This window comes from Erinaceus europaeus, chromosome 2 (assembly GCF_950295315.1).
Source record: "Erinaceus europaeus chromosome 2, mEriEur2.1, whole genome shotgun sequence".
Lineage (NCBI taxonomy): Eukaryota > Metazoa > Chordata > Mammalia > Eulipotyphla > Erinaceidae > Erinaceus > Erinaceus europaeus.
In genome coordinates, this window is record NC_080163.1 from 125,326,733 (window position 1) to 125,352,816 (window position 26,084).

The 26,084-nt window shown below is 41.4% G+C and overlaps 1 protein-coding gene across 1 annotated transcript in view; it reads right to left on the reverse strand.

Moving 5' to 3' along the window:
* Window positions 1–25,034, reverse strand: part of BCO1 (beta-carotene oxygenase 1) — a 50,442-nt gene extending 25,408 nt beyond the window's left edge. The window contains exons 1-6 of the mRNA XM_060171988.1: window positions 24,735–25,034; window positions 19,776–19,904; window positions 12,472–12,601; window positions 5,638–5,785; window positions 3,651–3,798; window positions 305–525 (exon numbers count right to left, since the gene is read on the reverse strand). Of these exons, the coding sequence (XP_060027971.1) occupies window positions 305–525; window positions 3,651–3,798; window positions 5,638–5,785; window positions 12,472–12,601; window positions 19,776–19,904; window positions 24,735–24,798 (840 nt within the window). The 5' untranslated portion in view covers window positions 24,799–25,034. The remainder of the gene's footprint in view (window positions 1–304; window positions 526–3,650; window positions 3,799–5,637; window positions 5,786–12,471; window positions 12,602–19,775; window positions 19,905–24,734) is intronic.
* Window positions 25,035–26,084: the final 1,050 nt, after the last annotated feature.

Below are 26,084 nucleotides of genomic sequence, written 5' to 3' on the forward strand. Positions count from 1 at the left end.
TTATGAGATTCATTTTGTCCAAGGTCACAATCCTTTCTAGAGACAGTTTGTTCTATTGACTAACTGATTTTGGGGTTTCCAGACTGGTGCCTTGGCCTTCACTTGGAACCACTAGGATGACCATCCCAGCTTTCTGGAATGTTTGATGAAGCCTCTTCAGATACTGCAGGGTAGCTCACTTCCTTCCTCCTTAAGAAGCTTCCTTTATGTTGACTTCTGTCTAAGAGTTTGCCTCTGGGAACACATACATGACCCTGGCCATCTTATGCTGGGCCAGCAGGGGATGGTCTCAGCCTTGTCTTACCTTATCTTCCTTGTGGAAGGTCAGGCAGGAAGCCCAGCTCACTCCTCGCATGTATGCTGTGGCCAACTTGAGAATATCCAACTTGAATGGCTGCTCAAGAAAAACGATGTAGTTTTCTGTGAGTCCAAAGCTGTGGTAATAGCTTGGGGAGAGGAGGGAGCGGGAAGTGATGGAGCATAGCACCTCTGTGTGCTTCCAGGAGCTCTTCTCCTTCTTGTCCTCTAGAGAAAAACAAGGCTCAGGATGAACACAGGCTCTAGCAACCTGTCCTTCCCCCACCACTCAATCTCTCAATCCCTCAGTAGCTAAAAAGAACCTTGAATAAGAGAAGACAAATGAACTAGTCACCCAGGTGACAGTGTCACTACCCAGCATCTGGCTCCTTTCCATTTTGGGACACTTCTTTTACTCCCCACTCTTGCCCCTATGAAATTTATCCTGTAATCTGAAAACCAGGAACTAGGAACAGGTCTCTTCAACCAAGAGCAAACTCAGTCAGCAAACTTTTCAGCCTCAAACTTTTCCAGTCTCCAAACAGCCACACTCCCTCCTCCAAGCACAGTCCATAGATACTTGTGCTTTTGACCTCCAACAGTACTGCTGAATAGTGGTGACAAAGGCTATAGGGCTCCAAAATCTCCACTATTTATTCTTGGGTCTTTTATAGAAAAAGTTTGTCAACCCCTGCTCTGGAGCAATGCTTCTCAAACTATAATGTGAAAACAGGTCATGGGTGGGGAGGAGGAGGAGCAAGATAAAATGTGGAATTAGACGAAGTATGTAGGATTGGGATCTGAGGTTCTACATCTTCATCAGGATCTCGGGAGATGGGGCGACTTTCCTGACATAACTCTCATGTTTTGCTGAGAATCATTACTTGGCATTCATTTCATAGGACTTCTTTGAGTGTCTCCTTTCATTGTCCATGCTAAAACACCTGAAAATGGACACTAAGTTGATGAAGAATTTTTACAAACATTGTGACAATCAAAGTCAGTTGTATGATTCTCAACTAAGGGTTGGGATAGTCTATCATTATGGTCCAAGTCAAGGGGTTAATCCAAGAAGGCATTGACCCTTAGCTTGGCTACTCAGAATTTGAACTCACTGAATGGAAGTAGAGAATAAAACAAAATAATGGAGTCATCTAAGCATGTCACCCAGGGCTCATATACTGAAGGTGTACAGCACTTGTTGGGCTTCCTTATTCCTCTGTAAATATGAGTCACCCTCACTGCCCAAAAGGCCTCCCCACCCAGACCTGGGGCTGGTTTATAATGAGTTATCTGTAAGCGTCCCCACCTTTTTAGTGGCCACCTGTGCATGTTGTAAACAGCTGGCTGGTGGGAGGTATACTGTGGGGGTTGTATGATAGTTCTTTCCTTCACATGGCAAATGGGGCACAAAGCAAACTAAAATGAAAAATATCCTGGCCTAGGATTTAGGTGACTGATGTGAATCCCAGGGAAGCCACTAGCCTGGAACAGGTGCTCAAAAGGAAGCTGCTTGCATAATTCTAGTGGTGTGTGTCAGCTGTAGGACCATAGGCATGTCACATGATCCCCCAGGTCTCACAGTCTTCTTCTGAAATACGCAGTGGGAAACTCAAAGTCCTAAACCACGCCAGTCTGATGCTTTTGGATTATAAGCTAGGCCAAGAATCCCTTTATTGGTTTAATTAGTAGACATTCCATTTAATAAGAACAATCACTGTCTTCTGGCTTTGGGGACTCACATCTGCCAACAGAGACTAGTATTTTTTTATTTCTTTATTGGGGGATTAATATTTTACAGTCAACAGTAAATACAATAGTTTGTACATGCATAACATTTCTCAGTTTTCCACATAACAATACTAGGTCCTCTGTCATCCTTTTCCAGGACCTGGAAAATACCAGAGACTGGTATTTTATTCAGAAGATTATACACATCTGTAAGGGAAGGGGTATCAGCAAAGCTAATAGATGGTGACCCATTTTCCTAAGCTAAGAGGTCAGGCCAAACACCTTCAGAATTCTACATGTTCTTTAGCCGCTCTTGGAGACCCTGTCTTCTGGGTGTGGTTTCTAGAGGGTCCTAGAAAATAAGGGATAGGAGCCTCCCTCTTTTTTTCCTCAGCAACATGTAATTATAATCAGCCTGGGCTTCCCTCAAGGATCCTGGTCCTGAATGAAGAAGGCCCAGATAACAGGGTGGAGATCTGGAGTGGATCTCAGCAGGGATGAACTCCCTAAACAACTCTAACAGCCTGGTTTATGGGCCTAGGATGAAAATGGGTGGCACAACCCTGCCATACAAAGATTTGTTAGAAGACTAACAAGATAGGCTTATGAATGGATGGTTGAATGTACAGATGGATTGAATGGCTAGATGAATGAATGGACTAGTGGATGAATGGATGAGTGAATGAATGGATAGGTGGACAAATTAATAAACTTATTCCTAAAGAAATGACTAGGAGGGCAGAGGAGATAGCATAATTATTGTGCAAACAGACTCTTATGCCTGAGGCATCAAAGTTCCAGGTTCAATTACCTTCACCAACATAAGCCAGAGTGCAGAGTGAAGGTTCAACCAGAGAAGTGCTCTGGTTGAAGAAGAAGGAGGAGAAGGAGAATGAGGAGGGGAAGGAGGAGGAGGGGAAGGGGAAAGGGAAAGGGAAGGAGGAGAAGAGAAAAGGAAAGAACAGAACAGAAAAGAAAAGGATAGGAAAGAAAAGAAGAGAAAGGAAACAAAGAAAGAATAAAATAGGACAAATGAGTGACTGGATATGTATAATTGGATGATTGATAGATATGTCAATAAATTGATAAATGGAAACTTTTGAAAAAAATATGTTAGAATAGTAAAGAGATGGGGACTGGGCAGTGGCGCACCCAGTTAAATACACATAGTATGAAGCAAAAAGACCCATGCTAGGATGCAGATTTCAGTCCCTGGCTCCCCACCTGCAAGGTGCTCTATAAGTAGTAACACAGGTCTGTGGTTGGTGTCTATCTTTTTCTCTCCCTTTCTATCTCTCCTCCCCTTTCAGTTTCTCTCTGTCCCATCCAATAAAATGGAAAAAATGGCTGCCAGGAGCAGTGGATTCACAGTGCCAGCACCAAGCCCCAGCAATGACCTGGAGGCAAAAAAAAAAAAAAAAAAAAAAATAGTAAAGAGATTCAGTTTTAAACAGAAGTCCAGTAACTTGTATTTCTCATAAAGGAGCAAAGCTCAGGGTCATCTGAATCATCTATAGGGGGAAGTGTCTGACTGAGATTTGTATTATGAACAAAATTCAGAACTCTTCAAAAGGTACTTACCTTAGTGTCTTATGCTTTATTACATCCCTCAGAACACCTACCTGGCACAGAAGCAGGAATCTTAAATATCACGTATTTTGTCTTCCCCTTTTCCACAATAGATGTGCCCATGTTAAGAATATTTCCAGCTTTGTCATAATGAGGATGAGCTGTAGCCATGTTTATAGCTACATACTTACGATAATCGACCTGCGAAAATAAAATAGCCAGCTAACTTTAACATGAGGAAAACTTGAAATTGTGTGAGAAGCTAACTAGATTCTATTTTCAGAGATATGATGGTCATTTTTGCACATCTCCTGAACTGAAATAAGGGGTCATCACTTTTAGAGGGCATGTTTACTCCCGTAACTTGAGAGAACTTCATGGAGGCCTCCTACAGCAGTTTGGTTTCAGGTCCTTGTGGCAGTTGTTCTGATTTTGCTGCCTGGATCTGCCAAGTATTCTCAACACAAAGACAGAACACCTCACTGTAGAGAGCTCTGAGCAGTTACCTGGGCAGAAAGGCAGCCTTAGAGCTAATTTTGGTCACTGCTCTCTGTCATTTTGCATAAGTCATTTAAATTCTCCTTTACACTTACACAGTCATAAACCTCAGACCCCTCTTAGATTATTCTGGGACTGGAGAGGTCACAAAAACATTTGGTCAAAGAGCAACTCTACTGAAAAGCTCCATAATGTCCTGCTTCAAACAGGTCACAATTGTACTATGATGAGGTAGCAGGGGAACAAGCTGCATGCTCTTCTCCTAGAATATCACGACCTCTAGCCCAAAGGCAAGCAATGATCCATTCTCTTCCAGAACACTGCTTTACCAGAGCACTGCTCAGCTCTAGTTTATGGTAGTGCAGAGGACTGAACCTGGGACTTTAGAGCCTCAGGCATGAGAGACTCTTTGCATAACCATTATGCTATCTACCCCTCACCCTTAAAAATTCACTTCCCCCCCCCTTCTCTTTCTCTTTCTGTCTCTATGAGAACACTGCTTAGCTCTGGCTTATGATGATGCAGGGACTTGAACACTGGACTTTGGAGCCTCAGGCATAATAGTCTCTTTGCATAACCATTAAGCTATCTACCTCTACCCTAACAGATAAACATATCTTGTCTAGCTTTAAAAAACCAGTTTATAGTTTTTTTAAAAATTATAGTTTTTTAAAAAACTATAATCTCATAGTTAAAAAAAAAAACACATCCCTTAACATGTCATTAAAACATCATGAAGGCCTACTTTCTTTAAATAGCTAGCTGGAGAAAATGATAAGCAGGTCTACTGATTTTCACAAAAATGTTGATTTGATTCTGCCCAGAAAAATTATTTGCTTTGGCATTTATTTTTGTATCCTTACTCTCTGCCTAATGCCTCCCTCTTCAGGTCAATACATGGTAGGGCTTCTGAAAAATCCTGTGAGTTCCAGTAACAGTCATTCAGATTCCCACTGAGCTCCCACTCAGTGCCAAGACTCTGGACACTGTTATGGGATGAATTTTATTCTCCAAATAAATATGAAGCCCTAACTCCTGGGTTTTGTGGATGTATTCAAGTTAAAACAAAATCATACTGGATACAGGTGAGCCTTAACTGAATGCTTTGTATCTTAAAAAGATATTGTGGTGGGAACAAGTAAAGGAACATCAAGAATTGCTCACAGAAGCTGGAAGAGGCGAAGGAGGCTGCCCTTTTAGAGCCTTGAAAGAAAGTATAACCTTGCCCACAAATTGACTTCAGATTCCAGAACTGTGAGAGAATAAAGTACTGTTGTTTTTAGTCACCTAGCTTGTGGTAGTTTGTTATGGTAACCCTAGGAACAAATGAAACAGATACAAAGATGAAAGACACAGTCCCTGCCTTAAGGGAGTCTAGGAGTCTAGAAACTCATGCTAAGTGCTATCCTGAGGGAACCCCAACCTCTAATGGCATTAGTGCAGGGGGCTCTTGTGAATTCTTGAAGGCTACATGGCTTTACCCAGGGGGGGGGGTCTCTTTCTTGAGTCAGAAAACGACATAACTTGTAGATTTACTGGTACCTTCTCCAGGGTCTCCAGAGTGTATGGATTGATTTTCCTGATGTAATTGGTCTCGGTGGTGGCATAGAAGTCTTCACCACACTTCATGATATTAATCAGGCAGTTGTCTGTGAAATCAGGGATAATGTAGGACAAGTAGGTGAAAGCTCTGGGGAATAAAGCAAATCAACAAGGTCAGTGACCACCCCCTTGGAAAGTTATGCTCTTGAGGACTTCAGTTTTTCTACAACTTTAAACACAGGCACTGGGTTTCAATATATCAGAAGAATTCTGAGGACTCAGGTATAAAGTTGCCCAAAGATACTACCAAGTTGAATTAGGTAAGAAGTGAGTTAACTGAGACAACATGGTCATCAGCCAAGCCCTCCTGGGCTTCCCGAAATTCAAAGGGCTCATGCAGCAGAGCCAACAAGAATTTTTGGATTTATTTCAAAGTATTTTAAGGAGTGGGGGGAAGTTGCATAATGATTATGAAAAAAAAACCTCTCATGCCTGAGGCTCTGAGGTCCCAGGTTCAATCTCTCCTCATAACCAATAAGCAAGAGCTGAGCAGTAATCTGGTAAAAATAATAGATAAAATATGCAGAAATCAGCATCCAATAGCACAGCTATATACAAGATACTGGATACTGTACAGCAAACCCTAACAAAAGGACTTTTCAAAGTTAACCCAATTACCAAATAATGTGATGATAACATTAACTATCGATTGTCTTTTTGAATCCTAAGACAGCAGGAACCTCACATCTCCACTATAGAGCCCCTACTTCTCCCAGTCCTGGAACCCTTGGATAGGGCCCACTTTCCCATATGCGTCTCCCAATCCATACCAAATAATATTGCATCCGCTGATCACAACCTAACCAACGCAACGATTGCCACCTCAACATGCTTCACCTCAGACTGTGTCCAGAGACTTCACGAGTGGAATGACAACCCTTCAGCTTCATTACTCGGGTGAGACCTTTCCTTTTATAGTACACTCTAATTTCATCTCAGGTGGTTCACTTTCTTTTTTTTTTTTTTTTTTTTTATTTAAGAAAGGATTAATTAACAAAACCATAGGGTAGGAGGGGTACAACTCCACACAATTCCCACCACCCAATCTCCATATCCCACCCCCTCCCCCAATAGCTTTCCCATTCTCTATCCCTCTGGGAGCATGGACCCAGTGTCATTGAGGGTTGCAGAAGGTAGAAGGTCTGGCTTCTGTAATTGCTTCCTCGCTGAACATGGGCGTTGACTGGTCGGTCCATACTCCCAGTCTGCCTCTCTCTTTCCCTAGTAAGATGGGTCTCTGGGGAAGCTGAGCTCCAGGACACATTGGTGGTGTCTTCAATCCAGGGAAGTCTGGCCGGCATCCTGATGATACCTGGAACCTGGTGACTGAAAAGAGAGTTAACATACAAAGCCAAACAAATTGTTGAGCAATCATGGACCCAAAGCTTGGAAAAGTGGAGAGGAAGTATTAGGGAGGTACTCACTGCAAACTCTAGTATACTTCTGCTTTCTTACTTTGGTGCCATACTCCAAACTCAGTCAATTTCTGCTTTGCGTTTCTACTTCTTTTTTTTTTACATGCATAACATTCCCCAGATTCCCATTTAGCAATAAAACCCCCACTATTTCATTCATCATTTTTCATGGACCTGTATTCTCCCCACCCACCCACCCACCCCAGAGTCTTTTACTTTGGTGTAATACTCCAATTCCATTTCAGGTTCGACTTGTGTTTTCTTTTCTAATCTTGTTTTTCAACTTCGGCCTGAGAGTGAGATCATCCCATATTCATCCTTCTGTTTCTGACTTATTTCACTCAACATGATTTTTTCAAGGTCCATCCAAGATGGGCTGAAAACAGTGAAGTCACCATTTTTTACAGCTGAGTAGTATTCCATTGTGTATATATACCACAACTTGCTCTGAATGACTCTGAAAATGTCCAATAGTTCTAGGTTATCTATCTCTTCATTTAGCTCCCTTATGTCTTTACTGATTTTCTTCCTGGATGATCTGTCAAGTTGAGATAGTGGGGTGTTGAAGTCCCCTACTATGATTGTGTTACTGTTAATATATTGCTGTAGCTCTTTCAGTAGAAGTTTGATGTATTTAGATGGCTTCTCATTGGGTGCATAGATATTAATAATTGTTAAGTCCTCTTGATTGACTGATCCTCTGAGCATTAAGTAGTGTCCATTCCTATCTTTTTTAATCTTATGTATTTTAAAGTCTATCATGTCAGATATGAGAATAGCTGTTCCTGCCCTTTTTTGTGGGCCATTGGCTTGAATGATAGTTTTCCATCCTTTCACTTTAAGTCTGTGTTTGTCTTGTTGCGTTAGGTGAGTTTCCTGTAGACAACATATTGTTGGGTTGTGTTTTCTGATCCATCTTCCTACTCTGTGTCTTTTAATAGGTGAATTCAGGCCATTCACATTTATTGATATCAAAGATTGAAGATATTTTAACGCCATTCTTGTAGAGTTTTAGAGTGTTTTGATATATGTTCTATTTGTGGTGGTCTGGTTGTTTATAGGAAACCTTTCAGAACTTCTTTCAAGGCAGGCTTGGTGATGGTTGCTTCCTTCAGCTGTTGCTTGTCTGAGAAGGTTTTGATGCTTCCATCTAGTCTGAATGACAGTCTAGCAGGATATAGTATTCTTGGCTGAAAGCCTTTCTCATTGAGCACTCGATAGATATCTTGCCATTCTCTTCTGGCCTGTAGTGTTTGTATGGAGAAGTCTGCTGCTAATCTTATGGGTTTTCCTTTGTAGGTGACTCTTTGTTTTTCTCTTGCAGCCTTGAGGATCCTTTCTTTATCCTTATTCCTTTCCAATCTAAGTATGACATGTCTTGGTGTCTTTAGGTCTGGGTTAATTCTGTTTGGGACCCTCTGGGCTTCTTGAATCTTTATGTCTTTGGTGTTGTCTAGACTAGAGAAATTTTCAGCTATTATGGCCTGTAGAACGCTTTCTTCCTCCCCTTCTCTTTCTTCCTCTGGTAAGCCAATAATGCGTATATTGTTTCTTTTGAAGTCATCCCATAGGACTCTGTTGTTGTTTTCAGCATCTCTTAATCTCTTTTTGAGATCTCTTACTTCTTCTTTAGTTGTCTCTAATTCATCCTCAATCTTGCTAATTCTGTCTTCAGCCTCATTGATTCTATTCTCTCTGCCCTCTACTGCTTTCTGGAGTTCATCTATTTTGTTGCCCTGCTCTGATACTGTTTTAGCTTGTTCAGCTAGTTGCCTTCTTAGCTCAGCAATTTCAGCTTTCAGCTCTCTAATAACCATGAGATAATTAGAATTTTCTTCCATATTCTCATTTGTTGTTCCTGCAGTTCTGATTACAATTTTTTCAAATTCTTTACTCACTCCTGTTATTATTTCCTTAGCTAATGTTTGGATGTTGAACTCGTTGTTTTGTGCTTTGCCCTCTGGAGGACTTTTAGCTGGACTCTTGTCCTGGTTCGAGTCTCCATTATTTTTTCTTGTTGTTTTAACCATTTTATATAAGTTAAGAGGTTTTTCAATCCCTGAGTTGGAGTTCAGTGGTGTAAAAGCCTTTTTTTTTTCCCCTGTAGGCTATGGTAGCCTGAGGGCTTTTAAACTATCAATAGGCTTCTTGGCTTAATCAATGACTCCTGACCAAGAGATAAAGCAGGGTGTGGCAGAGATAATCCAGTGGTTATGCAAAGAGACTTTCACAGCCCTTCAGCTATGCCACCGAGGTATAGGTCTTCTCCTGAGTTTCCCGGTTAGATCTCTGTCCCCTGGTGTCCCTCCCTGTTGCTGCTCCAGATTCTGAGGGTAGTAGCAATGGAGACTCAGAGTTGTACTTGTTGAGTCTCTGGGGAGTCCTTTCCTCCCTTCAGCTGTCCCCTTGTTGGTGGAGCAGACTGGAGGTGGTGTCTCCACTGACAAACTGTCGAACTGTTAGCAGTCACTTAATCTCTCCTTAGGCCCCTCTCTCCTCTCTGTCACCAGCCACGCGTGTTTGTACTCACGGGTGATTTACTGGGTTTCTGTGGTCATTCTAGTCCTGTCTTGTTTCGGTCCGGGTGGTCTCCTTTGGTATTCCTAGTTGATCCGGGAGAGGAGAGCAGGTGGTTCACTTTCTAACAAAGTCCCATAACCTAGATATACACCAGTTTCTGTGAGAGAGAGCTTATGTTCACACGTATCCATAAACTACTGCAAAATATATACCTGAAAGCAGAAGTACACTAGAGTTTGCAGTGAGTACATCCCTAACACTTCCTCTCCACTATTCCAAGCTTGGGATCCATGATTGCTCAACAATTTGTTTGGCTTCGTATGTTAACTCTCTTTTCAATCACCAGGTTCCAGATGCCACCAGGAAGGCTTCAGGCTTCCTTGGATTGAAGACCCCACCAATGTGTCCTGGAGCTCAGCTTCCCCAGAGACACACCCTACTAGGGAAAGAGAGAGGCAGACTGGGAGTATGGACCGACCAGTCAACGCCCATGTTCAGCGGGGAAGCAATTACAGAAGCCAGACCTTCTACCTTCTGCAACCCTCAATGACCCTGGGTCCATGCTCCCAGAGGGCTAAAGAATGGGAAAGCTATCATGGGAGGGGGTGGGTTATGGAGATTGGGTGGTGGGAATTGTGTGGAGTTGTACCCCTCCTACCTTATGGTTTTGTTCACTAATCCTTTCTTAAATAAAAAATTTAAAAAAAATATGCAGAAATCATACACCTGTCCATAACAACTCCCAGAGATTAGCAAAACAGCTAATTCCACATATCCGAGAAGCATATAATTCCACACTGTTCACCTCAGATTTGTCCAGGAAATTAGTTTTTCAAAAAAGGAAACAAACTAATTGTGAGATAAGTACGCATAATTAATTTGATTAGAAGGCAAACTCAAAGCAGGAAGTCCTAGATCCATGTATTGGTTAGTGCTCCCCCTACTGGTAAACAATTTAACAGCAAGGATGCCCCATGGTGGTTTTCAATTCATCCTCTCCCCCTTCCCCATTCCTACTGACTCCCCATCTGCAAATGTGAGTGTAATGCCTGTTGTATGCCAGCCCTGGCACTGGATACTGGCACTAGAGAGGTAATGTCAATTCCAGAAATGCAGAAACAGCCTTCCCTCCCTGGACCAGTCTCCCTCGAACACATCACATAAATCTTCTATATCTAAAGAGTACCAGAAGGAGATACTGATGGCATGCCTGATCCCCTGCTCAGCAATTTAATTTAATTGTTGTATTTGTAATGCATTCATATGAAACACAACCTAGAAGATGTTAAGTGTCTACAACTGAAAATCTCTCCCTCTGTTTTTTCCATTTGCAGTTTCCCACCTCCTTTAGGCATACTTCCAGTTCTCTATCTATCTATCTATCTATCTATCTATCTATCTATCTATCTGTCTATCTATTACTCTCTTTCTTTCTTTCTTTCTTTAAGCTCTGGCTTATAGTGGAGCATGGGACTGAACCTGGGACTCTGGAATCAAGCACAAGAGTCTCCTTGCAAAACCATTATGCTATCCACTTCTGCCCCCTTCCCAGTTTCTTTATGCAAATATACAAGCAAAAATAAACAGATTTCCTCCTGCTTTGTCTTTTTCTTCTTTTTAAAAATACACTGCATATTATATGTTAAATTCTACACTTATTTTTTTCCCTTTACATTTAACAGTAATTCTTGGAAATCTTTCCATCAAGTATTCAGAGAGCATCCTTTTCACTTCTGTCTAGTATCTTTCTTTTTATTGATTTAAGAATGATCAGCAAGATTGTAAGATAAGAAGGGTACAATTCCACACAATTTCCACCACCAGAGTTCTGTATCTCATCCCCTCCATTGGAAGCTTTCCTATTCTTTACCCTTTTGGAAGCATGGACCCAGGATTGTCTGGTATTTTCTTGTGTAGTTTTACTGTTGTTTTCATAACTACTCCTCTGATTATGAGTATTTGAGTTATTGTCAGTTTCTCATTATAACAAATGATGCAGCCATGAATAACCTTGTACATTTGCCATTTCAGATGCAAGCAAGTCTATCTGCAGATTAAAGGAAGCTGCATTTGTTATTTTGGTAGATAACTCCACACTACCCTTCCTACAGCCATGTGGGAGAACAGCCAACAATGTTTTAGACGCCTTCAATGATCACAACTGCATAGTGCACTTGATCAAAAGTTAATCACATGAACTTGTCATCCATTCTAAAGAAAATTATCATGGGAATCAGTGCTGAGTGTCTTGATCATCAAAGAATATCAAAAAGCAGAGTTGGATTAAAAATGAATAATTATGGGCTGGGGAGACAGCACAATGGTTATGTAAAAGATTTTCATGCCTTAGGTTCAAGGTTTAATCCCCAGTACCACACTTTTTGTCATTAAAAAATTAATAAGTGCAAAGCACAAGGACCAGCATAAGGATCCTGGTTCAAGCTCCTGGCTCCCCACCTGCAGGAGAGTCATTTTCACAAGCGGAGAAGCAGGTCTGCATGTGTCTATCTTTCTCTCCCCCTCTCTGTCTTCCCCTCCTCTCTCCACTTCTCTCTCCTATCCAATGATGACGACGACAACAATAACTACAACAATAAAACAATAAGGGCAACAAAAGAGAATAAATATTTTTTAAATTAATACATAAAATATTTTTTTAAAATGAACAATTGCGTGGTCTGGGAGCTGGCATAGTGGCTAAGACACTAGACTCTCAAGCATAAGGTCCTGAGTTCAATCCATGGTGGCACATGCACTAGAGTGATGTCTGGCTCTTTCTCTCTCTCTCCTCCTATCTTACACATTAATAAATAAAATCTTTTTAAAAATGGACATTTACTTGGAAAATATGTTTTTGCAGGGGTCTGGATATGCCATTGTTCCAAACTCTGACACCACAATCCTGTTTGCCTCAATATTTGAGTTGTAGGTATCACTTCTCAGGTATTTGCTCCTGTAATAGACTTCACCTAGAAGAGAAGAAACAGAAGACTAGCAGATTGACACATTTTCAGAACTTTAAATTTGATGTCAGTTACTATAATGCTTTTACTGGAGATAAAGTGAGGCGAGTTCCCTGGGACAATCTCCTTTACCAGGTGTGCATGATACAACAGTTATTGGTATAGCTATTTCTCATTTGAGACTCATAACAATAAGGGAGGGCCAGTATTCCTATTCGCTTCATTTTCTAGATGAGAGCATTGAAGGTCAGAAGTATCCAGTGGCCTTGTCCAGCCTCACCTAGCCCAGAGGTATAGGTGCAGACCACTGACCACCTATGTTGCCATGTTGGTATTTGTCTGGGTTGGAAGGACAGATTCAGAATGTTTCAAATTTGGACTGGATTTTCCCAGAACCCTGGTCAGTTTTGTTAGCCCTATAATTAACAATTTCAGATCTTGGGGAAAGATTGAATATCTACTGCAGTCAGAGTGTAACCAAATGCCCCATTCTGCTTACAGAATGCATTTGTTGATATCTAACGCATCTGAATGCTACAGAGAATCTGACTACACAGAAGCAGGGACTCAAGACATATTTTGACCAACCTGAAAATTAACCAGATTGTTAATTTTTGCTGCTGTAACAAATGACCAAAAACTTTGTAACTTTATATAACACAAATTTGTTATCTTACTATTTTACAAAATATAGTGTGTGGGACATGAGTGGGCAGAATATGTCTCATTAGGTAGAGTACAGGCTCTGCTGTGCATGAGGCCCTTGGCTCAAGTCCCAGAACTTCACAGGAGTGCCATGGATGCCACAAAGAGAGCTCCAAGGATGGTGGAGCACATTTGTGGTGTCTCTCCTCTTTCTCTCTCTCCCCACCCTCTCATACTGCCCCAACTAATAAAGAATTAACACATTGGACCAGGGAGCTCCATCAGTGGTATTACATAAGAAAAAACCTCCAGTTCATTTCCTGGTGTGTCACATTAAAAAAAGAAAGAAAATGGGAGTCGGGCGGTAACGCAGTGGGTTAAGCGCACGTGGTGTGAAGCGCTAGGACCAGAGTACGGATCCCGGGCTCCCCACCTGCAGGGATGTCACTTCACAGGTAGTGAAGCTGGTCTGCAGGTGTCTGTCTTTCTCTCCCCCTCTCTGTCTTCCCCTCCTCTCTCCATTTCTCTCTGTCCTATCTAACAACACGACATTAATAACAATAATTATAACTACAACAACGATAAAAAACAAGGGCAACAAAAGTGAAAATAAATAAATTCTAAAAAGAAAGAAGACACAGTTGGAAATGTGTCTTACAGGGTTAAAACTGAAGTTTTGGGAGGGCTACTTAGTTCTCTCTAGAAGCTCAAGTTGTTGGTTGTTATGTTTTTGCTGTTAATTAACAGATGGCATTATATTGATTCTCCCTTGCTCCAGAGATCACATTCTTTATTTAGTATAAGATATGCCTCCAATGTTTATACAATTATTATTTTTAGTGTTGGTCCTCATTCATGTGTGATTCCACTGCTCCTGGCTGACTGAATATATACCATAGACAAAAAGAGAGGAGAGACTGGTGGCATCTAGGAAATGAGCCCAAGTCTTCACACACAGTAAAGTTGGCACTATCTGGTGAGTTAGTTCATAGTCTCTATTGATATAATTCTAGTTTGCAAAAATGTAGAGCCCAGGGATAACGGAAATTTCCTTCTTTTTTTAAAAAAATAATTTTTCAATATTAACTCATGTGTGTGTGAGATAGAGTGACATATGACAGAGAAGCCAGAGTATCAGTCTGGGAATCAAACTGGGAACCACAGACTTACCATACTTTTTTTTTTTTTTTTTTTACCATGGCACGGCTCAGCTCTGGTTTATGGTGGTGCAGGAGATTGAGCCTGGGATTTTGGAGCCTCAGGCATGATAATCTCTTTGCATAACCATTACGCTACCCCCCCCCTTCTCTGACCCATACTAATACTTTATTGCAGTAAAAGAAAAATTGATCAAAGAATGCCTAGTATACTCAGTCACAGTGATCAAGTTAAAGACTAGCATGTAGGCTGGTTGAGCACACATGTTACAATGCACAAGGACCCAGGTTCGAGCCCCAGTTCCCACCTGTATTGGGAAAGCTTTGCATGCAAGTGGTGAGGCAGTGCTCCAGGTGTCTGTCTCTCTCCTTCCCTATAACCCCCTTCCCTCTCAATTTCTGGCTGTCTCTATCAAATAAACAAAGATAATAAACAAACAAAAAACCTTTTTAAAAAAGACTAGCGTGCTTTGCCAAAAAATGTTTTTTTAACACCTACTGAGTACATGTATGCTAAGACCTGAGTGTTTTATCTGACATAATCTCCAAAGCACTGGAAGTATACAGAATGCTCCAACTAGAAATGTGTTCTAAGAATAAATAAACACAATATCATTTGCTGATTAATAGCAAAGTAAAACAATATATATTTTTAAATATTTAATTTATTTTTTTAATATTTATTTATTTATTCCCTTTTGTTGTCCTTGTTGGTTTATTGTTATAGTTATTATTATCATTGTTGCTAGGTAGGACAGAGAGAAATGGAGAGAGGAGGGGAAGACAGAGAGGGGGAGAGAAAGATAGACACCTGCAGACCTGCTTCTCCGCTTGTGAAGTGACTCCTCTGCAGGTGGGGAGGCAGGGGCTTGAACCGGGATCCTTACACTGGTCCTTGCACTTTGTGCCACTTGTGTTTAACCCACTGTGCAACCGCCCAACTCCCAGTAAAACAATATTTAAACAACATTCTGGAGTTTAAAATTCCTTGCAAACGAAGTACAAAAGGTCTGGGTAGCCATAATCCTTCAGACCCACTTCCCAGCAGCCCATTTTCTATAAACAACCTATTCCAGAACATAAGGCCCTTTTGGGGGCCACAGGAAAACATGTCTCTGGAATTACTCAAGGCTGACACTCAATTTTGAGGTTGAGATTAAAGTAGGAACCACTGTGCACTCCCACCACCCTGCTCAAAGAAGAGCCCAATTAGTCAGATTCTCTCTAAAAAGATACCAGTAAACATATGTGGTCCTGCCAAGGATCTTCTAGAACTGGATCCAGTTTGCTAGTTTGAGGGAATGGGAGATATTCTTGAGACTATCATCTACTTATAGAAAGTCCTCAAATAATGTCACTTTGCTCAATGTCTTTTTTTTTTAAGTTATTTATTTATTCCCTTTTGTTGCCCTTGTTTTTTTTATTGTTGTAGTTATTGTTGTTGTTGTTGATGATGTTGTTGTTGAATAGAACAGAGAGAAATGGAGAGAGGAGGGGAAGACAGAGAGGGGGAGAGAAAGATAAACACATGCAGACCTGCTTCACCACTTGTGAAGCGACTCCCCTGAAGGTGGGAAGCTAGGGGCTCGAAACATGATCCATGGTTCTTGAGCTTTGTGCCACCTGTGCTTAACCTGCTGCGCTACCACCTGACTCCCTCAATATCTTTTTTTTTTTCATTATATTGATGAAAAAATCCTGGTCAAGTGTTGGATAGTATGCCAGCTCCCCCTGGCTTAAACACCAGTATGTCTGTATGAGATTAATTTGATCCCATTCAAAGCTGCGATCTATTTACATAAATCACTTTTACATGTACATAAAGCACCACCTTCCCTCCAGGGCATTGGTGGTTCAGTGGTAGAATTCTCACCTGCTCCACCCCCTCTCCTTGTCACACCCTTATCTTCCACCAGTCACTTTTCGCTCCACCCTCTCTATGTCACATCCTGTTTCCACCCTACTTGGAGAGTATAAAAACAGCTGCTCTTCTGATTAAAGACACTTGGAAATTGCTTTCCGGCTCCGAGAGTTCCAGAGTGTATCTCCTGCGAAGTTAGTTAGCTCGGGAAGAAGCACCCTCAGGCTATCCCGGCAGTCAAGTTAAATGAAATGACTATGTTTTTTTTTTTTTTAAGGATCTGCTAACAGTAAACATTGTTTCAATTAAAGTTACACTTTCCCAAAACTTATGATATCAAGTTAATATATGACTGTCTATCTAAGTATCTACATTATATGGAATTAAAATCCAGTAATTATGATGATGATGGTGGTTTTTAATTCAGTGAGCATCTTCCAGGTACTAGGCCCTTTGTAAACAAATAGTATTTCTAATTATCAACAACTCCTCAGGAGGATGGCCAAGCTTCTTTATTAATGAGAAAATAGAGGCTGATGAGGGGGAAGTTATCATAGTTTTCCCAGGCTGGAACACAGGATTTAAGGAAAAAGTCTCAGATGGGGAGATGCCTTAGTGGTAGAATGGAGGGCTTATCTGGCAATGTATTTACCAAGTATACTTTGATTTCTCTTTTTCCTGATTCTCTGTCTTTCTCTCTCATGAAACTCTACCTTATATGGAATATATATAATTATTTTTTGCCTCCAGGTTTATTGCTGGGTCTTGGTGCCTGCACTATGAATCCATTGTTCATGGTGGCCATTATTTTTCCATTGTTGTTGTTGGATAGGACAGAGAGAACTTGAGAGAGGAGGGGAAGACAGAGAGAGGGAGAGAAAGACAGACACCTGCAGACCTGCTTCACCGGTTGTGAAGTGACCCTGTTGCAGTGGCTTGAACTAGGATCCTTGCGCGGGTCCCTACGCTTCGCACTATGTGTGCTTAACCTGGTGTGCTACCGCCCAGCCCCCAAAATAGATATTTTTAAATAAAAAAGAATGCCATCAAGGTGAATCTTTTGGACACAGATTTGCTTACTTGTGTATCTTTGAGCAAGCTAAAACGTCTGTTGACTATCCTAGATCTTTTTGAGAACTCACTTCTGCTGTTGTGATATATATACCAGCTCAATGGTCAACAAGAGTTTACAATATGGTACTGGGTAGTGGAATGCACACATTGCACATCCGAGTGCAAGGACCTGAGTTCAAACCCCTAGTTTGAAACCTGCAGTTCAAACTTGCAGGAGGGAAACTTCACTAGTGGTGAAGCAATGGTCTAAGTAATGGTCTCTTTATCTTCCCCTCTCCTTTCAATTTCTCTCTGTCTCTATCAAATAAAAGAAAGAAGAGAAAAAAGAGTGAGAGAGACTATGTATTAATTTAAAATCTACCTCTTAAGTAAATCACCTGAGCCAGAAAGTCTCACCGGTTTGTGGCACTTCTACTTTCTGTCCTGTAGTCGACCACTTCAACCTCTACTCTGGGATGGTTACTAAACTTGTGCTTGAGGAACATGATGTTCCCATGACTGGACTGGTGAACAAAAACTGTGTGTGTGTGTGTGTGTGTGTGTGTGTGTGTGTGTGTGTGTGTGTGTGTGTGTTTAGTTCAATGTTCTTTCTAGTTTAAGTTGGTATGTCTGACACCAAAGCAAATAATCTCCTATATAATCTCAGTCACCTTATTGAAAATTCTGACTCTATATGTTGTATTCTTTGAAAAAGAACCAGGAGCCAGGCGGTAGCACAGCAGGTTCAGCAAACATGGCACTAAGCACAAGGACCTGCATAAGGATCCCAGCTCCCCACTTATGGAGGGGTCATTTCATAAGTGGTAAGTCAGGTCTACAGGTGTTTATCTTTCTCTCTCCCTCTCTGTCTTCCCCTCCTCTCTCAATTTCTTTCTGTCCTATACAACAACAAAAACAGCAATAATGATAACAACAACAAGGGCAACAAAAATGGGAAAAACTGGCCTCCAGGAGGAGTGAATTCATTGTGTAGGCACTGAGCCCCAGTGATAACACTGGAGGCAAAAAAAAAAAAAGTACACATAGTGTGAAAAAGAACCTTAGCTACCTTTACTTGTGCTCATTGTGGACTGAGTAATAGTTCCCCAAGATGATCAAGTACTAATCCCTGTAACCTATGAATATATTATCTTAAGGGGAAGAAAAGGTAAAGGACAAAAAAATGTGGAAAGGAAGAGAAGATGGGACCATAGGGGGAAAATGAACAGATTATAAAAATATAGACAAATAGATGTAGAAATAATAGTTAACCTATATCTACAACCTTAGAAGAACTTCTGTAACTCACAATGGAGGGAATACAGAACACTGGTGGTGGAAACAGTGTGGAATTGTACCCCTATTATCTTATAACTTTGTAAATCAATATTAAACCACTAATAAAATAAAAAAGGAGATAAAACTATGTCTAAGACTGTAGTTGTTACTGGGGTGAGGGTTATCACATAGATGTGGTATGAAACTATACCCCTGTAATCTTATAATCTTGTAAACCATTATTAAATGATTAATAAAAATATAAAAATGATTTAAAATTTTAAATTGCTATCATGGTTACTGCTGCAACTGAGTGCCTACACTATGAACCCACTGCTCCTGGCAGCCATTTTTCCTTTTTTTTTTTCTTTCTTTCTTTCTATTTTTATTTGATAAGACAGAGAGGAATTGAAAGGGGAGGAGGAACTAGAAAGGAAGAAAGATACCTGCAGACTTGCTTCAATACTCATGAAGCACCCCCCCCTCCCCAGCGCGCGCGCGCAGGTGGGAAGCAGAGGCTAGAACCTGAGTCCCTGCACATGGCCAAGCACACCACCAGCCAGCCCCCACTCACCCCCAAAATATTTTACAAGTGTGATTAAATGAAGGATTTTGAGAAGGGAGGTTGATCCTGGATTATGTAGGTGGCTCACTGTCATCACAAGGATATTTATAAACAGGAGGCAAGAGTTAGAGATGTGAAGATGGAAGAAGAGGAGGAATGAGAAAGAAATCAGGAGAGGAAGAGGAGGAGAAAGTCTCAAAAGAAAATGATAAGTGAAAGAGATGTGGAAGAAAGGGAAGAGATAAAGAGGAGGGAGATAATGGAAAAAGTCAAGAGAGTAAAGATGGTCTCTAGAAGCCAGAAATGGCAAGGAGGTGAGCTTCTCCCCCTAGCGTTTCCAGAAGGAATATGCACTCCTATCAACACCTCCATTTTTTTCCCCCCACCAGGGTTAACCATGAGATAGAGAGAAATTGAGAGGGGAGGGAGAGAAAAAGAACCTGAAGACCTGCTTCATCTCTTGTGAAGCATTCCCCCTGCAGGTGGAGAATGGGAACTTGAGCATGGTAACATGTCCACACCTTAATTTTAGCCCAGTGAAACCCATTTTACACTTCTGACTTCCAAAGCTATAAGATAATAGATGTGTATTGCTTGAAGCCACAAACTCAGAACTCTCACCATCTTTAATCGTGAAGCTGTGGAGCAGGGCCAGGCCATCAAACCAGTGGTTGTAGCTAGCCTCACCCACTGTGTGCATCCCAGGTCCATTGCGAAGCAAAGTTCCCTGAAACCATGGTGGAATCCTGCCTGGTAAGAGAAAACATTTACTTTCAGTTACCATGTCCAAATCAAAAGCTAGAGGAAATGTCTGTAGAAGAAACTGAGGTCACATAGTCCAATACCTTTCAGGCATCCATTCATTTACTTAATAGTTGTTTCTGGAAATTTCATAATACATTTGGCATTAGTGTACTAGCACTGAGAACACCAAGATGAATAGACACTGTCCCTGTCCACAAGATACTAACTGTCCACTGGGAGCAGAAACACTCAAGACATATCACAGTGAAGACAACTGACAGACTCAGTTGGTACAGAACTTCCCCTGTGGTAGGAAAAGGACAGTAGGGTCCTGGAGGAGGCGGCTGCTAAGTCTTGAGGGAGAGTTGCTTCACAAAGGCATTAAGAAAAGGACATATGGAGTCCCGCGGTAGCGCAGCAGGTTAAGCACACATGGCGCAGAGCGCAGGGGTCGGGGTTCGAGTCCCCGGCTCCCCACCTGCAGGAGGTCGCTTCGCAAGCGGTGCAGCAGGTCTGCAGGTGTCTGTCTTTCCTCCTCTGTGTCTTCCCCTCCTCTCTCCATTTCTCTCTGTCCTATCCTACAACAGCTATGGCAACAGTAACAACTATAACAAGCACAACAACAATGGCAACAAAATGGGAAAAATAGCCTCCAGGAGCAGTGGATTTGTGGTGCAGGCACCAAGTCCCAGCAATAACCCTGGAGGCAAAAAAAAGAACATAATGGAACCATGCCGTCCCAATATAGCAGCCACTACCCACCCTCTAGTGGTGATTATGCACTAGACACATGGCTGACTTAGCATATAAAACATTTTTTAAACTAGCTGTTTAAAAAACATCAATTACATGTTGAAGTGATAATAGTCTTGGTCATTGTGTTGAGTACAGTATTAAAAATTAATTTCAGGGAGTTGGGCGGTAGCACAGCAGGTAATCACACGTGGTGCCAAGTGCAAGGACCAGCATAAGGATCCCAGTTTGAGCCCCCGGCTCCCCACCTGCAGGGGAGTTGCTTCACAAGAAGTGAAGCAAGTCTGCAGGTGTCTATCTTTCTCTCCCCCTCTGTCTTCCCGTCCTCTCTCCATTTCTCTCTGTCCTATCCAACAATGACAACATCAATAACAACAGCAATAGCTACAACAATAAAAAAACAAGGGCAACAAAAGGGAAAATAAATAAATATATCATTAATTTCAGCACATGCAGTAGAATGCACACTTTAACTTGTGCAAGGATCTATGTTCAAGCCCTCAGTCCCCCACCTGCAGGGAGGAAGTTTGCTGAGCAGTAAACCAGTACTGCAGCTTGTCTCTTATTTTCTCCCCTTCTCTATCTCCCTTTCCCTCTTAATTTATTCCTGTCTCTATTAAAAAGGTAGAAAATAAATAAATAAATTTTACTTATTTATTTTTAAACAAGAGCACTGCTCAGCTCTGGCTTATTTATGGTGGTTTGGGGGATTGAACCTGGGACTTTGGAGCCTCAGTCAAGAGAGCCTCTTTGCATAATCATTACTCTATCTACCCTCCGCAACAAATATTTTTTAAAAAACCTAATTTCAGACAAGCGAAATAGCTCACTTGGATAGTGAGCTGCTTTGCCTTGTGTGTGACCTAGGCTTAAGCCTGGCCCCTACCACATTTGGTGCTTCCTTTGGTGCTTTTGTGGTCTATTTCTCCCCACCCCACTCCCTGCATCTCTGTGTCTGTCAAATGAATAAGTTCCACCTTTTCTTCCTTTGTTTTTTCTCCTACAAATTTTGAAATAAATGCATGTTGTGCCCCAAATGAAGCCCTGAATCCACTGGCAGTCTCTCCACATTACCCATCTCCAGTGCCTGGCAACCACTAATCTACTTTCTGCCTCCAAGGATTTTCCTGTTCTGGAATATCCTATCAATAGAGTATTGGCGCAGGCTTGACATAGTACCAGCTTCACAGGAAGTTTAGCACAGCTGGATTCTCCAGGCCAAACTGAAACCATCTTGCCTTCTGCCATGTATAGGGCTTGGAATTAAGCTCTGTATGATCTTAATAATATTTACCTATGGCCAGGCTCAGAGCCTGAACAATAACAAAAGTAATGACAAAATCTGCACTGCATTCTGTAAGACTGATCATAATGGAACAAGCAATATCAGTAATGCAGAATTTTTCCAACTGTTTTTCCCTTTATCTATATCACTTCCTTTAGTATTCCCCCCTAAAATATAAAGATTGGTGGTTCCCACAGTGGAGGGGCCACCTAACATAGTATAGTTAATAAGTGGAAAGTTATGGTACCTGCCTAGATATAATGGGCCTTTTAATCTACCATCCACCACTATGCTCCCACTTCCTTATACAGGAATAGTGCACGAGAACCTAGATCACATAGTGAACATACACAGAAGATGGATTCCAATTAGAGATCTTAACTTTATGGAGAGGCTGGCAGGTCAGCACCACCTTGGTGCCTTCTCAGTAAGGGACAAAACAAAATTCCTTGATCAAACAATGGAACAGATTTTATGAAAAATGGGCTGCTCTATTTGTTTAAAGCCCTTAGAAGCATAACAAGCTTGAACTTTCTATGAACCATGCCTTCTGATGCATAGGGACAAAAGGATAGCATAAACATACAGGTAGAATATTAATCTTAATCAATAGGACATCTGCCTAGCACACAGAAACAGGAATAACAAAAGACATAGAAACTGTGATGTGATCTCTAGGGAGAAAAGTGCCCCTGGAATGTGAATGTTCCACAAAGCAGGGGCTGCTCCCTACCTGTGCTGTTCATACTTGGTAATTTTTGTTTTAGTAATCTATACCTTGGTGATTTTTGTTTTAATGATCTAAGCCTCATGAGACTATAAAATAAAGTTCTGCCTGAGCATGGCAGAGATGTCTCTCTCCTGCTCCTGAAGCAGTTGACGTGTCTCTCGTCTTATTCTCATTGACGCCCCTCATCTTTCAGGATACTATAATAACCTGCTGGGGCTGATCCCAGGCAAGAATATGCTCCTGTCTGGGATTTCAACAGTTGTATCTGACTGTGGTGTGGACTGTATGGAGGAGCTGAGTTTAGGGGTGGGAGGAGTAGGAGAAGGAAGTTCTTAAACAAATAGAGCAGCCCATTTTTCATAAAATCTGTTCCATTGTTTGATCAAGGAATTATGTTGATAAAGAGAACTTTATCAACATTCCTGGTTCATCAAAAAAGAGAAAATGTCTAGTTTTGATTTAAGGGCATCTCCATTTGTGGAGCATTGATGTAATATTTATTCTTCCCGCATCTCCTCTTTCCATCTCTATCTGAAATAAATGGAATGAAAAAGCTGTCCTAGAAGCAATAATATTGTGCCTTCAAGAGGTTCTGGCACCTCATTAAAACAGTAGATTTTATTTCCCTCTATGTCTCATTTGCACTTAAAAATATTTTATTTATTTATTCCCTTTTGTTGCCCTTGTTGTTTTATTGTTGTAGTTATTATTGTTGTTGCTGTTGATGTCATCATTGTATAAGACAGAGAGAAATGGAGAGAGGAGGGGAAGACAGAGAGAGGGAGAGAAAGATAGACACCTGCAGACCTGCTTCATCGCTTGTGAAGTGACTCCTCTGCAGGTGGGGAGCCAGGGGCTCAAAGTTATATACGGTGTATGTGTTAGATATGTGTATGGTGTGTGCATATACATATATAGGTATAGACTATACATAATTACCTTTGTAAATAGGAAGGATATACATGAAAGCTTTTTTTTTTTCTTTCAGAAGCCTGCCAAGGCAACCCTTTGCTTGAAAAGCTCCAATCAAACTTTCCTCCTCAAGGGTTCTCTCACACTGTTAATCTCTGCCTGTGAAAAACCTCCAGTACATCTCTGTGAAGATGAAAGAACCCAGGTTCTGAACTGACCCACTTGTTCTCAGAACACTGAATCAGAACCACTCTGGCAACCTCTCAGTGCCAGAACCAGTCCCTTGTTCTTTAAAGTACATACAGGTTGGCACCAAGAATGTAACAAGACAGGAAGGAAGAAGAGAGGCAGAGGTATAACAGATGAAGAAAATGAGAGCCATAGTCCCATGAAAGGATGTTCCTATGGGCAGTTCCCCACAGCCTTATCTCTTTTGTGGGTGCTGCAGGCACTCATCTGTGGAAATCACACCTGTGGACCTGAGAGGTTACATCATGCTGGCCATGTGCAGGAGAGAGACTCATCCATACTTCCTGTACCATTTTGTGTTAATTTAGGAAACAGATATTTGCATATAAGTTCACCACACATTTGGAATAAGCAAATTGCCGAGTAGCCACATTGCCCCATTACCAGAACTTATTCTCTTGAAAATCATGAGAAAGACTTTCTCCTTAGAAGCAGAGTCATAATGCATTAAAAACACAGCTAGTGGGAGTCGGGCAGTAGCACAGCAGGTTAAGCACACGTGGCGCAAAGCGCAAGGACCAGCATAAGGATCCCGGTTCAAGCCTCCGGCTCCCCACCTGCAGGGGAGTCGCTTCACAGGTGGTGAAGCAGGTCTGCAGGTGTCTGTCTTTCTCTCCCCCTCTGTCTTCCCCTCCTCTCTCCATGTCTCTCTGTCCTATCCAACAACGACAACATCAATAACAACAACAATAATAACTACAAGGGCAAAAAAAAAGGGAATAAATAAATAAATAAATAAAAATAAAAACACAGCTAGATTTCCTAGAAAACGTGCCTAGCTTGTGGTTTGCCCACCCCTCCCTCCAAAATATGTTTCCCCGATTTTCAAAAAATAACTTACCACAGTGCTTTCATAAGTGGAAAACAAAAAGGTGTACAACTAAATGCAGAAAAGTCAAATACTTACCTGTCACTTTTGCCCTCACAGGTTCCAACTGTTCTTTCTTGTTTCTGCCAAAGATCACATCCATCACTGGGATGCCACTTGCCAGTGATATTAACAGTGAATAGAGCTCTTCTAGGTTCAAAGACACAGCTCCTTTCTTTCCTGCTTTCGTACAACTACCTTCTTTTAGATGTTCTTTCTTCCTGACTCTGTTCCTTCTTCCTGAGGGTTTACTCCTCTTGGCTGGCTCAGATTCCTCCCTCTCTGAGGACCTAGTGTCTTGTCATGCACAGAGGACGCTGCTCTGGTGTTATTTATAGTTGATCAAAGGCCAGCTCCCTGGTCCTATGTCCAAGTCAATCTTTAATCCTTTTATTGTGGCTCCAGCTCTCCCATTCCAGTTTCACTTTTGGCTTAAGTGTGGAAAATACATACATAAATAGGTAAATAAATAAATGAAGCTGATTTCTTGCTGCGAGAGATCTCTTATTGGTGCATTCTGTATAGGTGTATTGATGAAATAATCCATTCCAGGAGATGCTGGTGACATAGGATTAGAATAAGAAGAGAGGCTCTTGGTATCATCAAATACATCTGAAATTGGGGGGGGGGGAGGGTACAAGTATAGTAGTCATGTGGATTCCTGTTTATATCCTGGGAATTTCTTCTACAGAGATGGGAGAAATGTTTTGTTTCAATAAAGTTTGTTGAGCTTCCTTCCTTATATCATATATAAGAGTTGGGGGGTTGCTCAGGGTCAGAACAGAGGTTCCAGTTTCCACCTCTGTTCTGTCCCTAGCACCACTATAAGCCAGAGCTGAGCAGTGCTCTGGTCTCAGTCTCTTGGGGTCTCTGTCTCTCTTTCTCTGTATGTCTCTCTTCCTCTCTCTCTTAAATAAATAATTTAATTTAATTAAAAGCAGGTGCCCTCCCAGATCTCTTGCTGGTCCAAAGTATCAAAATCTCAAGACAACTGGGATCAAGGATCTAGCAAAATTATCTGGCTCCCAGCAGTTATCAAATAAGGTTATGATCCTTTCTTCTCCACTCTGTCCTAGGCCATTTACTTAAAAAAATTATATTTATCTATTTTCCCTTTTGTTGCCTTTGTTGTTTTTTATTGTTGTTGTACTTATTATTGTTGTTGTTATTAATGTCATCGTTTTTGGATAGTACAAAAAAAATGAAAAATGGAGAGAGAAGGGAGAGAAAGACACCTGCAGACCTGCTTCACCGCCTGTGAAGCAACTCCCCTGCAGGTGGGGAACTGGGGGCTCAAACTGGGATCCTTGCACTTTGCGCCACATGTGCTTAATCCGCTGCACTACCACCCGACTCCCTGGCCATTTACTTTTACTCACATTTTCCCTT